Source organism: Lycium barbarum, chromosome 2 (assembly GCF_019175385.1).
Source record: "Lycium barbarum isolate Lr01 chromosome 2, ASM1917538v2, whole genome shotgun sequence".
NCBI lineage: Eukaryota > Viridiplantae > Streptophyta > Magnoliopsida > Solanales > Solanaceae > Lycium > Lycium barbarum.
Window position 1 is genome coordinate 147,751,303 of NC_083338.1, and position 15,277 is coordinate 147,766,579.

General features: G+C 35.2%; 1 protein-coding gene across 1 annotated transcript; it reads left to right on the plus strand.

The window, feature by feature from the left end:
* The first annotated feature begins 7,271 nt into the window (after positions 1 to 7,271).
* On the plus strand, positions 7,272 to 14,363 carry LOC132627952 (type IV inositol polyphosphate 5-phosphatase 11). The gene is made up of 8 exons (XM_060343594.1): positions 7,272 to 7,624; positions 7,717 to 7,879; positions 8,075 to 8,205; positions 9,190 to 9,266; positions 9,445 to 9,570; positions 11,351 to 11,538; positions 11,737 to 11,874; positions 13,966 to 14,363. Exons 1-8 carry the CDS (start codon positions 7,587 to 7,589, stop codon positions 14,170 to 14,172), a joined length of 1,068 nt encoding a protein of 355 aa, XP_060199577.1. The 5' UTR covers positions 7,272 to 7,586; the 3' UTR covers positions 14,173 to 14,363.
* The last annotated feature ends 914 nt before the right edge of the window (positions 14,364 to 15,277 follow it).

Here is a 15,277-nt window from a genome sequence, read left to right on the forward strand (position 1 = left end):
ATGTTATGTTATGTTACTATAAGTGTGTGTGTATATATATATAAACTAATAAACTATAGCGTTAATTTATGTGTAAAATACGTAATTAAGCAAGAAAATAAATAAAAATACTTTTTTGGGCTAACCGGTTACCGATTTTTACAAAGGCTACTGGTTCCGATCCTGTTAGAGCCAAAACGATCGGCTAACCGGAACCGGTTAACCGGTAACCATTAGTGTTTACCGGTTCGGAACCCGGTAACCGATTGGTTTGCTAACCGGGTCTGATTCCGGCTAAACCGGATAACAGGCTTACAACTAAAATGCTAGTTGTGTTGTCAAGTTGTGCGATTAGTCATGTGTTATCCCTTTTGGCATATGATCAACCTGAAAGTTGGAGTTAAATAGTTACAATTTCTCATCTTAGTTAAGAGTTGCTTAGTAGCTACATTGCTTTACTGACTATATAACTTGAAATGTTTTAGAACGTAAAAAGGATATATTTGGGTGGGGGAAATTATTTTTTGTGGGTCGGGGCGAGTTATAATATGAGGCATGAGTATTTTTAATTACATGGGTAATTTTGGTTGATTGAGAATTTTCATCCACTTAAAGATATAAGTGAATATTTTGGCTAAAAAGGAGTATATTTGATTACTTTGGTTAATGGAGAACAAAGTTAGCCAATAAACTAAATCAGAGGGATATATTTGACCCTTTTCCCAAGGAGGAATTGTAAACCATAAAGCTATATTTCTAACTTCGGTTGGACTATAACTTTGACACGTTTTTCTTCTAATTTTGCTTTTTAACATTTCTAGAAAAACGTCTGTTTGCAGCACTAAAATGTAGAAGTCAATTTTTTTTTAGTTTTTATTTGAAGCTTGAATTCATAAGAGATGTGTGTATACGGTAAAAACCGGATGCGAGGCAAACCGGTGGAGTGAGGGGACCAACTGATCTGCCTTCTTCCTCATTGGAACGACCAAGCACGGTGACCCGAGCATTCGTGGCCGTTGGTCCGTACGGCTATTGGTCCGAGTAGTCGTTGGTCCGTGTGGCCGTTGGTCCGAGTAGTCGTTGGTCCGTGTGGCCGTTGCACGCGGGTCACGCGCCAGTAACGTCCTGTCCTGGTCAACTACCCACCATGCGTGTGTCAGACGACACCGTCAGTCTAATCCCACCAAATTCGTGCAGAGCTGTCCTTGTTGCTATTATTTTATTAGTTCACATCATATGAGACCCATGGAGGTCACACTATAAATAGAGCACATCCCCTCCTTTGAAAAGGTTGACATCTTTTACTTTCCAAGAACATTTATAATAGAAGAGCTCATATATTCAATCTCTCTCTCAATATCTGATCCGGCCGAGGCCGTTTGTTTCCATTTACGTTGTGTTTCTTCCATTAAGTATTCAACATGGCTTCTAAACGTTCATGTCCGTAGCAAATTAAGCAAATCACCGTTACTAGGCGTTTTATTACCAAATACTCACACGCTTATTTTCCGCTATCAAATATATATATCAAGATCCAAGCACATATCCTATACCCGCGTACAAATTCAATTGGTTTCCCAATTTCGGGGTAAACAGTTTGGCGCCCACCGTGGGGCTAGGATAATAGTGGTCTTTGATCTTGATCTCTATCTTATCCATCAAAATCAGAAACATCTACTGTCCGTCTCTGAAAAAATGGACCAAATGGCTAACAGTGGGCAATCTGGTCACGTCAACAACAACGAGATCGTGGCCGAAAATGAAGGCAGCGGGCCACGAGGATCGCCAAACCCCACTGACCCTTTAAATACTAATGATTCAATTACTTTGTCCTGGACACAAGTCCGGAAAGAACCGGATATCCCGAATGATAATATTGACTTGCGTTTAATTTTTGAAATGTTGCAGGAACAGAGAACGGCGATTGCCGAACAGGGAATCGCAATAGCCCAGCTGCAAAACGGAAGAGATAAAACGACCCCGGAAAAGGCGAAGAGTGTTGCTGAACCCAGAGGAGATGAGGCACGGATGGTTGAAAGCAATGGCTCCGGAGCTGGTCCATCCACCGAGGTTCTGAGAATGCTCGAAATGTTGGCGAAGCGGGTGGACTCGACCGAAAAAAAGGTGGAGACATACAACTCTCGGGTGGATCAAATCCCGGGGGCTCCGCCTATTTTGAAAGGGCCGGATTCAAAGAGGTACATCCAAAGGCCTTTTCCTCCGAGTGCAACTCCGAAATTGATCCCGAAGAGGTTCAAAATGCCGGATATCCAAAAATATGACGGCACAACGGACCCTCACGAACACGTGACCTCATACGCCTGTGCTATAAAAGGCAATGATATGGAAGATGATGAAATCGAATCCGTGTTGCTGAAAAAGTTTGGGGAAACTCTGTCAAAAAGAGCATTGACTTGGTACGATCATCTGCCCGAGCATTCAATCACTTCTTTCGAAATGCTCGCCGATGCCTTCATAAAAGCACACACCGGAGCCAAAAAGGTGCAGGTTCGAAAGGCGGATATTTTCCGTATAGCCCAAAGAGACAAGGAGCTATTGCGTGAATTTGTCAACCGGTTCCAAAGGGAACGAATGGAGCTCCCCCCGGTTCCGGATGAATGGGCCGCACAAGCTTTCACAAAGGGGCTCAATGTTCAGAGCTCGACGACTTCATTCAAATTAAAGGAAAGCTTGCTGGAATACGAGGCTGTGACCTGGGCGGATGTCCATAACCGATACGAGTCAAAAATTCGGATAGAGGATGACCAACTCGAGCTTCCCCCAAGGCCCGTAAAAGTGAACAAAAGCTCAGAGAGATCACGAAAGAATTACGAACCGGAGGCCGGACCATCGAGGGAAAGGTATCGGCCATACTCTCGAAAACCAAGCTTCAGGTCGGAAAAATCAAGGGATGGCCCGAGTCATTTCTCCGGGCGGGGGTGATAAATGGGCCGAGTCCCCGGTTCAGGTATACCACCGAGGAGTCAAACGAGGAGGCCACGACTGTGAAACTCGATCTCACGGATGAACTTCACGAAAACGCGTTGGTCCACATTGCAACCCAGAAGCAGAGAATGGAAAGGTACTACAATCGGAGAGCCAATTTTTGACATTTCTAAGTTGGGGACTTGGTGCTTCGAAAAGATTCCTTGAGCACCAAGAATCCCAACGGAGGAAAACTGGGTCCGAACTGGGAAAGACCGTACAAGATAACCGAGGTAACGGGCAAAGGATCGTGTCAGCTGGAATCCGTGGACGGGCAGCGATTGTGCAACAACCGGAACGTGGCTCATTTGAAGGGATGTTACTGCTAAGGTATGGACACCTCATGTTTAACCTTTTTCTTTTTGCAGGAAGTCAAGTACCGGATAAAGTTAGGATCTAGGTCTGAAAACGCGTGTTGCACTTTTTTCCTTATTACGGTTTTGTCCCAAAATGGGTTTTTCGACAAGGTTTTTAATGAGGCAACAAGTACAACGTGTTGCTTAACAAAAATAAGGACAAACGGCCGGGAACTCGGGGCCACGGCCTACGAGTGGGGGCTTGATAGCGCTCGCCTGATCTTGCAGCTCGGATAAGCACTAGGGGACTTATACCCACATCGAGGTGTACCCCGGTTAATGGAAAACGAAGGAGCTCAACAAATCAAGACCGGACCTTCTGCATTAGGTTTCGGTGTAAGGGCCAAATGATCATAATGAATCGTGTCCCATTCAACATTTGCTACGACAAAACTAAGGCCCGGCCACCGACCACAGCCTCCGATGTAAGGACCAAACGATCATAATGAATCGTGTCCCATTCAACATTTGCTACGGCAAAACTAAGGCCCGACCATAGCCTCCAATGTAAGGACCAAACGATCATAATGAATCGTGTCCCATTCAACATTTGCTACGGCAAAACTAAGGCCCGGCCACCGGCCATAGCCTCCGATGTAAGGACCAAACGATCATAATGAATCGTGTCCCATTTTTTCATTTACTACGGCTAAGGAAGGAAGAATTAAAATTCTCATATGTACAAGCATTTTGGAAACGCAAAGTTACCAAAAGCTGGTATAACAAAATCTTGGGTGTCTTTCTGTTAAAAGGACTTCGCCCCGATGGTAACCGCCGTATTCCAGCACTGTAGCCGTTGGTCCGTGTGGCCGTTGCACGCGGGTCACGCGCCAGTAACGTCCTGTCCTGGTCAACTACCCACCATGCGTGTGTCAGACGGCGCCGTCAGTCTAATCCCACCAAATCCGTGCAGAGTTTTCCTTGTTGCTATTATTTTATTAGTTCACATCATATGAGACCCATGGAGGTCACACTATAAATAGAGCACATCCCTTCCTTTGAAAGGGTTGACATCTTTTACTTTCCAAGAACATTTATAATAGAAGAGCTCATATATTCAATCTCTCTCTCAATATCTGATCCGGCCGAGGCCGTTTGTTTCCATTTACGTTGTGTTTCTTCCATTAAGTATTCAACATGGCTTCTAAACGTTCATGTCCGTAGCAAATTAAGCAAATCACCGTTACTAGCCGTTTTATTACCAAATACTCACACGCTTATTTTCCGCTATCAAATATATATATCAAGATCCAAGCACATATCCTATACCCGCGTACAAATTCAATTGGTTTCCCAATTTCGGGGTAAACAACGTTCCTCATTAGAACTTCTGACCAATTCTCCCCTTAAATAGGATTCTCTTTTATCATAATTTACAGTTATAAAAGCTGAAAGTTGTTTTTATGGTTATTTTGTTTCCTGATGGCGACTTAGCTTATTTTGGTCTGTGGTATATCTCAAATATGTTTATCTATGCATAGCATTTTGTCAACCAGTAATTCTAAGAATGGGGAAGAAAAGGCAAGTTTACTAGTTTTAGTTGTAACAAAAAGAAGAAATGATAAGTTTACGAGTTACGCTCCGAGTTATAGAAAAATTATGATGATCTAGTACGGTTGGGGAGTAATCAAATAGGACATATATGTTGAATATATGATGAAGTCCTACCAATTTGCTATGATTTGTATGTCACCGTTTTAAGATGTATTTTTTTTCTTTCTTTCGTAGCTTGAAATCGTAAAATGGAGGTATTATGATTCAAAAAGAAAAAATAAAGGAGAGGGGTATCATAAGCGAAATTGAATAAATAAAGGAGAGGTACATAAAATAAAAAAGAAAATAAGTTTATATAAGATACCATGAGAAAAAACTAGTAATGATAACAATTTAGCAGAGTTTGTGAGATAAGTCAGGTGGAATAAGTCTAATTGAATAGAACATGAAGTCTTACTAATTTGTCATAACTTGTATACCACAGATCATAAGTAACATCGATCCCTACGGTACCACTTAAGAATATCTTAGTCCAGAATTTTTTCATAAATCTTAAAAAGCCTAGTTGGCTACAATGCTTTTACAACTGGGGATAATATTTTTATAGCAGCGCCAAAATATCCCTAGTGTACAAATCCAATAAGTTACACTCAATGACCTTGGAAATGGATGGTCTTGAACTTTTGACCCCTACTTGTCCCTGCTCATGAGTAATCCTTTAAGCTCAAAACTTAAAATTTATTAAACTTGAAGTTTTGTCCATAGCACAAGCATGGATCATAATTTAAGACCACTCACTTTTCAAGGCTATTCTTGTAAACATCCATGCAAATCCTCGAATGGACAGTGTCTGAAAGGCCCAAATCTACCAAGTGAACTACAGTTCGACATTTGGGTCATCTAAGGTTATGGCTAACCCATAGGGCAAGACTGGCTGCAAAAGGTCCAAGGAGTTGTAAGGTCATTCAAATTCATTAATAGTAATTCAAATTGTGAACTTCGTATGATTGAGTTGTTCCAGTTCTATTAGTTTAAGTTGGAATTTTAGTAGTTCAATTGATTGATGGGCTGAATTTATCTTATTAGTGAGTGTTTGATTTCAAATTTTGTAATACCCTCCTGAATCCTGATTTATCCTTAGAAAAAAGAAGAGAAAAAACTTGATCTACTGATTCATTGTTACCTTTTTATTTCGAATTTGTCTCTCGAGTTTATAGGCACAATTGTATACAATAACTTGGATTAAAAATTTATATAAGTATTGTTTTATTATTTTTTAAACTATGAAATCATTTTAAAACTAATTACAAATAGTTATCTAGTTTAAATGTGGATTAGCAACTCAATCTAGTTTCCCAAAAACATTACAAAAACAAACTTTCTACTATCAAAGAAGATGACAAAATTTCTTATTTGTCATTGTGTGTGCTTCGACCCGAAAAAATAGCTTCTAATTAATTCAAGAAGGCTGCGCTCCTAAAAATATCGCAAAACAGAAAACATAGTTACAAACACAATGCAAACGTGCCACTGGAGTTGCTGCACGTACATTTTTGCTTGACGGAATCGTTTTTTTCATCTTTATATACAGCTTTCATGAATTTGACTCTTGACTAAATTTTCCAAATTCAAGAAGCTGGCTAATCAACTAACTTATAAAAGCTTCTCACGTTACTCCGATCCACCCAAAAGCGTACAGCTGTCCTCTTAATTTTGGTACCCAAATGACCTACCTACATTAATTAGTTTTCGGAGGGATTCGAAGCAACAGTATTATACTTAGACTGAAAAGGCCTTAATCTGAAGTCTGAACATAAGCCAACCATATACTATTAGATGATAACTCAAAGTCAGAAGAGTATTTCGAGTGGTACTCCCCCCTTTATTGTGTATAATTTGACTGATCAACGGAGAATTTTGAAAATTGTAATCTTAAATATAATACGTAAAACTTATGTAGAATCGGATTCAGAATTTGAAATATAATGCGTTCTAGTTCGAGATTCTACCACAAATCATTTGATTTGTTGGGTTCGAAATAGATATATGTAACTATTTATGTTACACATATCTACATATTTATATTTACAGTATTTGAGCCAAAGTTATAACTAAATTCATTCAAGAACTCGTAAATCATACTCCACATTCGCTTCTGCACCTGTGTGGCTATACAACTTTTGAAATTTGTAATTTTAAACATATTATAATAATTTTTTTATGACTATAAAACTCCTCCTAAGGAAAACATGAGAAATTCAAATTAAATAATCATGAAATTTAGAAATATATCTTTCTTTTTATACTGACTAATTAGGAGATAATGCCATTTTATTTGGAAAGGAGGGAGTATTCTTTAAGATTCAATAATTTGCATGGTCATATATAGCAATGGCTAGCTACTAGAGTTTTCTTGATCATAGAGTTGTCATTTTCGAGTTTGTCATAATGACTTTAAACATGTCGACGGCAACTAACCTAACTCAAGGACATTTCAAATTGTAAGTATTGTCCGTGATTCATAAAAGCGAGAAAACTCCATATATTATCTAATCATCGCCAAACCTTTGACTTATTCTTCTTCCAATGCATTCTCTGTTATATTTTCTCACCGCCCACTAGTCCATTGTGTATATATACAGAGAAGAAACGAACTCTGAGTGTCAAAAGTCAATCAACTCTCATATCTTACAATTTAAAAATTTGTGTTTCCCGTTCAAGCACAGTACACAAGATTCAAGAAAACAGCATTTTTTTTAATTTCTTTTCTCAATGGAGGGGCTTTGTGTTAAGCTTTTTGAAGCATCAAGGTTAATAATTTACTATTTTCCCCTTTGCTATATTATATAGTATTCTGTTTGTGAAAGTTAATTATTGTTGTTGTATTTTTCTTCTTCTGAAGGAAGTATAAGATGAAGAGACGCAAAGCAGCAGCAATGGGAATGGTAGACAGTTTTGAGGCGAGTCATGAAGGGATCAAAACTGTTGATCTCCAGAAACGTTGTGAGTTCTCTGGGAGTTCTGATCTTTGCATCTATTTTGTCACTTGGAATATGAATGGACAGGTACTTAACTCACTACTCACTGTTTGTTAGTAACTATTTTAAATCTTTGTTTCTTAATTAGTTATAAAATTCATCGTTAAATAGGATTAGCGATGAAATTTCGTTGTGTAGAAATAGAAATTGTCTGTCGCTAAATCCAGGGGATTTCCCTTTGAATTTTTGACAAGTTTTTGCATACATTATTTTTGCACGAAGGTCCCTTGCGAGGATATAGCAAAGCTAGTTGGTGAAGAGAGAAGATATGATCTATTGGTGATGGGTTTGCAAGAGGCACCTCGAAACAACATTTGCAAGTTGTTGAAGAACACTTTGGCTGGTACTCATATGTATGTATCTATAAACCCCTACCTTGTAGCAATCTTATATTTTTTGGCAAGATTTAAGTTATATACACTGGTAACATACAAAATAGTACTATTAGCAAATAATTTATTTAGTTTACTGTGCATATCAGACATACTAGAAAGGGTTGCTCCTTGTTATCATAAGTTAACTTATCATCAGTGCACAGATCTAGTTTAAACTCTTAATTTTCTCTTGTTCTATCTCTTTCAAAGGTAATCTTTTTAGCAAGTCATTATTGATACCAGTCCAGTTTTCATAGGGTAGGTTGTATGTTTTTTTTAGAAAATGAAAGGAAATAAATTCAAAGACGATAAGTTGAAACATACATATATAGCCAGACAAGAAGAAGCACCCTAAGGTTTGACAATGACGAGTTACTAATATTCACGTGTTCTCCCTCCATTATTAAGTTCCAATTTTGAATTTTTCATCATATTCTACAAAAGTCACGTTCTCCCTCCCTCATTAAGTTTCAATTTTGTATTTTTTATATTCTAGAAAAGTCATGTTCTCTGATATTCCGCGTCTGAATCTTCATAATTTTCGTGGTCACGTTTAAATTTCTAGGAAAAAGAGTAGCAGTAATACATTGCATCATGACATATATTTGTTTGATACATATGGTGGTCATATGGATTTTGTTTTATTCTGGATTCACTCCAAGCACAAGAACACTACAAGAAAGTCTCTTTTATTGCCTCTAATTATAATTAGTAATTCAACTATTAGAGTTTAAGTTATATACACCAAATGTTACATCATCATGTCCTATTTACTTATTATAGTAGGTAACATGTCTTATTTCCAAGGTTATAAATTAAACATTTTAAGGAAGCTTACCTGTAGATATTCTTTAAGTGACCTGCTAGTAAATAAAGAAAATTTTGATGTATATAGCTTAATTCATGATATCTGAATTATAGGTTAATTTCTTTGACATTCTTTCATTCATTTTGGTGTGGAAGGCTTTTAGGAAAATCAGTAATGCAATCTGTACAGCTGTATGTGTTTGGCCCCAAGAATTCAGAGCAATTTACAAGAGGTATCTTTTTTATTTATTTTTATTTTTTATAAATCACAAGAGGTATCTTTTATTTTTTTATTTTTTATAAATCTATTGTTTATCCCAATATACAGTACTAAACTTGATTTCAATTGATTAAATTCTTGATGCTGGGGTTATTAATTAATATCGTGCATGTGATGTTTGGTTTGTACAGAAGTAAAGGTGGATAAGCATGAAGTTGGAGGATTAGGATGGTTAATCAGAAGAAAGAAAGGAGCAGTGGCTATTAAAATTAGCTACAAAGGCATACAAATGGTATTTATTTCTTGCCACCTATCTGGTAAGTTCTCTGGTCTATTCTTGCTCAATTCTAGCATATTGACCCTTTCAAAATATATTAATATAAAAAATATAAATATGTTAAAGGTATACTTTATCTAACAACTTAAATTTACGAGATGATCCTACGTTTTAACATGATAATTAGAATACAGATTAGTCCTGATTCAGGTCTCACCTATAGCAAGTCTTTTTCCAAAATGACCATCAGTTCTACCTGCTTATAATTTAGACTTAGAACTTGTGTAGGCTTATATTCTTTGTAAGGTAGAGTGGCTTGGTAGGTAGAAAAATTGACCGATCTTGGACTAATTGTTTAGAGTACGTCGGCAAATATACTTCATTAAAATTTTCCCAGGGAAAGATCTGGAAGTCCAGCTCTCCTTTTTTTTTTTTTTTTTTGGTGTGGAGATTGGTAAAGGAAATTCATTACGCCAAGTTGGCGGCATAAAATTCAAAGTTTATGATTGCCATCGTGTTTGGGCCCTAGGAAGAAAGTTAGGATCTTAACAATTTTAGCTTGGTCATAATTAAATTAATCCGTCTAGCCATAATAGTTTATAGCTATTGTCGATATATATTAAGTATATAACAAGTATATAATCAGCTTATATACTTATTATGTTTTATATACTGCATATTGACTAAAGTTTATTACAAAAAAAAAACTATAAATGGAAATATAGAATTATGTTTGGTTACCGGCTTTGTTAGAATGTTTATGTAGTGTGAAAGTCGAAAGTTTGTGTACAACAGCTCCAAACCATTTTTTTGCACGGATTGTCCTTCAAAAGCGCTGGTCTTTAATTTTTGGCCCTCAAATTGCTGGTCTTTAAATTTTTTCTCTTCACTTAAAAAAGTGGCCGAAAATACCCCAAGGTCCTAGGTTCAAACCCGATTCAGTATAAAAATCGATAATTTCGCAAGGCAAGGCTTCGCGAAAGTTCTACCTTATAAGATAGAATATGCCTTAAAAGTCTGCCTTAAGGGCTCAAGGCAGAATTTAGTCATGCCTTATAAGACAGAATTTTAAGGCAAGGCGAAGGTTTGCTTTGCAAAATTTTGCTTTTTTTTTTTACTCTGTTGGAATTCTACAAAAGTTAGGCCTTATAGCTTTTGCCCGAATAGACCTAATTTTGCTAAGAAATCTGCTTTATGATTTTTGTTTTTACTAAGCCGGATTTCAAATCCAGAATCTCGGGATATTTTAGGTGAAGGACAAAAATTAAAGACCAGCAAGTTGAGGGACAAAAATTAAAGACCAACCCCTAATAAGGACAAACGTGCAAATTGCCCGCTCTAAACTTAGATGAAGCCCACTAGGCGTCTAGGCCCAATGTCAACATGTGAATTGGTCACTCTTTTTTTATTTTGTCTTTACTTTTTTCTTTTTTTGGTAATACTTGTCTCTACTATTCCTCTTCTTTTGGTTTCTTTCTTAGCATAGTAAAAAGGGAAAAAAGAAATAACAGTGGGACAATTATATTTTCACTTTAAATCATCGAACATAGACCAACGAATTAAGGGAATCAGGTTCAAACTCTCATCAAAATAATGTAAGGTAGAATTACAATTATTCCACTACAACTCCAATCTCTTTTTAATCATAGGCGGTCATCACAAAATTATTATGTAACTAAAACTGATGAACTTAATAGAGGAATTTGAAACCAATACCATGTTTAAGTATCTTTTCTCTCTGCTTTTATATAATGTTGATAAATTATTGGCCTTATTTTCTGAATGATTTTCTTATTTTATTTTTTTCTCTTATTATGCAGCTCATGCTCGTAATGTGGAAGAAAGAAACTTTCAGTTCAAGCATATAACATATTCACTCTTCTCCAAGAATAAAAATTCTTATGCTAAACCAGAACAACTGACTGTATGGTTAGGAGATCTCAATTACAGACTCCAAGGCATCAATTCCTATCCTGCTAGAGATCTCATCCATGGAAATCTCCACGAAGTATGTATTTTGTCTACATACTTAAGTTATATATATACATTGACAGTGTAATTCGTTTATGACATCCTACAATTTAACCTGTAATAGCAGATTAAGATATTCTAGGATATTCTTTTTACTTTCTCTAGATCTAATTATAGGCTATTTCGACAATCGCTAATGACAAACTTTTTTGTATATTTGTTTTGACTAATGCAGATGCTAACTAGCAAAGATCAACTTTTACAAGAAGCTGAAAGAGGAGAGATTTTTAATGGTTATTGCGAGGGTGCATTAGCTTTCAAACCAACTTACAAGTATGATATTGGAAGCAGCAGTTATGATACCAGTCACAAGGTAATTTCTAAGTCTAATATAATTGCTCCTTTTATCCAATTTTATTTGATATCGTATTGTCATTTAAGGTGTCAAATTCAAGATGTACTACTTAATTTGACTTGTGTAGTAGTGAAAGAAAATGTTAAGGTAATAGTTGAAAAGTTAATTGAATAGAGATAACATCAAATCAAAGACCATATTGATTAATCAAATACTTCGCAGCAATCTAACCCACCAGCGAAATTGTCCGTTTTAAGGCTAAGCCCAAAATACGACTTTAAAAAGCGCTCTCCAATGTTTTGTTAATGTGGAATTTTCCTATAGTGTGATCACATAACAACCCCCTCCTCTTAAAGACTCAACGGACGTTGAAGTTTACACCACCATCATCTTAAAGGTGTGAGATTCGCTTTAATTCAGTTGATTGCATGCAAAGTGATTTTGATATCATCAATAGCAGCCCAGCAAAATAGTGTTATTTTCATCTTTGGGTCTACTTCCGCACAACTTTAAAATGCTTCACTAGAATTTTGCCTCATTCCCTTATATACCAAGCATCTGTCCGTGTTTTACCATGTGAGATTTGTCTAGGATGTCACAAAAATAAGAATATTTATCGGTCATTTTGAACATCAAAAAATGAAAAAAAGAGCGTCATATAATTTTTGATAGAGGAGTATTTCTCTTCATTTATGAACACTTCTTAAGGATTTGATATATATATATATATATATATATATATATATATATATATATATATATATATATATATATATATATATATATATATATATATTACTATTAGATATAAGAGCAAATGTGGGGACTTTTGTAGTCCTTACAATAATTTCCTAATTTTTTTAAAACTTTTTAATTAATTACTTTTAGGTCCTAATCTTATTTATTTAAGTCAATTTTTTTGTTTTTTGTTTTTAAGGTCTACTTTTTAAACGCTATCGAACCTGAGGACTTTTGTAGTCCTCACAATAATTTCCAATTTTTTTTAAAACTTTTTAATTAATTACTTTTAGGTCCTAATCTTATTTATTCAAGTCAATTTTTTTGTTTTTTGTTTTTAAGGTCTACTTTTGAAAAACTATCGAACCTCCTACCTCATTTTTCATGTTCTTTGGTTTTCTGGTTGGTGCTCGATATCCGCATTTGAGCCCAATTAATCCAGATAATTCGCACTGTATCAGGCCTATTCGGGGGGAGCGCTTCCTCCAAAGATTTTGTCCATATCCATGTTCGAACCCCTAATCCCTAATTAAGAAAGGAGCAACTCCATCCGCTGCACAAGTTAAATTATGTATTTGTCTTAAAAGTTCATTAACTATGTATAGATTATTTATTTAGAACTAAATAACTTCAGAAAATTAGGATACATAAGTTGTAAATGTCAAATTCTGGCTCCACATTTGATTTGAAGTAAATAATTTCATCAAAATGGAAGTTAAAATATTAAAGGAGTGGAATGAAAATTTTGCTTTCATATAACTACCCACTTGTGGGATTACAATGGGTATATGGTTGTTGTTGTTGTTGTTGTACACTTCTACTAACACAAATTATATTTCTTTAGTTAAAATATCTACTTTTATATCTTGAGTTTGGGCCCGGGCCGAACCCCTAATTCCTAATTAAGAGAGGAGCAGCTCCATCCGCTGCACAAGTTAAATTATGTATTTGTCTTAAAAGTTCATTAACTATGTATAGATTATTTATTTAGAACTAAATAACTTCAGAAAATTAGGATACATAAGTTGTAAATGTCAAATTCTGGCTCCACATTTGATTTGAAGTAAATAATTTCATCAAAATGGAAGTTAAAATATTAAAGGAGTGGAATGAAAATTTTGCTTTCATATAACTACCCACTTGTGGGGTTACAATGGGTATATGGTGGTGGTTGTTGTTGTTGTTGTACACTTGTACTAACACAAATTATATTTCTTTAGTTAAAATATCTACTTTTATATCTTGAGTTTGAGTCCGGGCTTAGCACGGGCCTCACATAACTAGTATATATATATATATATATATATATATATATATATATATATATATATATATTGATTTGACATTGTTTGTTTTTAAATCATTGAACAGGTTAGAGTACCATCGTGGACAGACAGAATATTATTCAAGATTGACGGTAACAAGATCAATGCAAGTTTACATTCATATGAAGCCATTGAAAGCATACGCAGCTCTGATCATAAGCCAGTCAAAGCTCATCTCTGCTTAAAATTAAACAAATCTTCATCCTCTGAAAACAATGGAGCCATAAATCTTATTTCAGAATTATCACAATGATTGATGTTTTATTAAGTACAATGGTTAATTAACCATGTCCAAATATTCTTTTATTGTTGTCCAGTATTCGTCGGTTACGCATTCTTTTTTGTTGCTTCCTCGCACGAGGTCAATTGTAATTTAAACCTTTAATTTGTTACTGATTAATTGTACATTGTAAGGATCTTTTTACACCACGAGATGAACTTTTACATTTGATTGCAAGTTGCTTAATTATCATATTAGTAAATATTACCAATTATTTTATATCAAGATATTTATTCTGTAATTATCTAATAAGTGACATGATTATGTCTTTTATAGTTATAATGTTATAGTAATTCTAGTTTTTCGCATTCCAAGTATACTTAGAATATTTAGAAAATTTCTTATTACTAATAAAATACTGATCCAGAATTTATAGAAATGTTACTAATTAAACGATATCAACTTAATCTTATTGTTGATTTAAGCTTCTGATACGGTCAAGTTTACAATATAAAACTTGTTACTATCTCTTTTTCTTATCTTCCATGTACTTAAAAAATGCAGCTTTCTTAAAAGAAAGACTTTTAATATAGGGAAAACGGTATTTTGTCTCTGTGTTATTACATTATTCTTATTTTAGTCCTTGTGATATGTAACTAAGCATATTTAACCTTCAATTAAATGATGTATGTGTTTTTAGTCCTTATATTAACAACAAACAAATAAATCAACGGACTGTTAAATGTTACGGAGGGCAAATTTAGGTTTCTATTAAGAACGTGGAAATTTGTTCACATGCCAACGAACAAAATCAAACTCCCCTTCATTATTTTATCTTCTTCACACTCTCCGCCTAAAGAATTGCCCGATGAATATCACTACCGAAAGCAGCGAGCCACCAAACCAACACCTTGTATCTAGAAATTATCTCTCGAAAGATGGCATAACAATTAAAAACCAAAAAAAAAAAAGAAAAAGAATCTTCATTTTCCTGTGTCCCGACAGAAAAGGGCCATAGAAAAAAATGATGATTTGTCTTTTGATATGAAAATTATGTCGAAGATGAATGTCAATCTATGTATTTGATTAACACCAGAAAAATATAAAACAAGCAAAAAAAATAGAGTAAATCATCAAT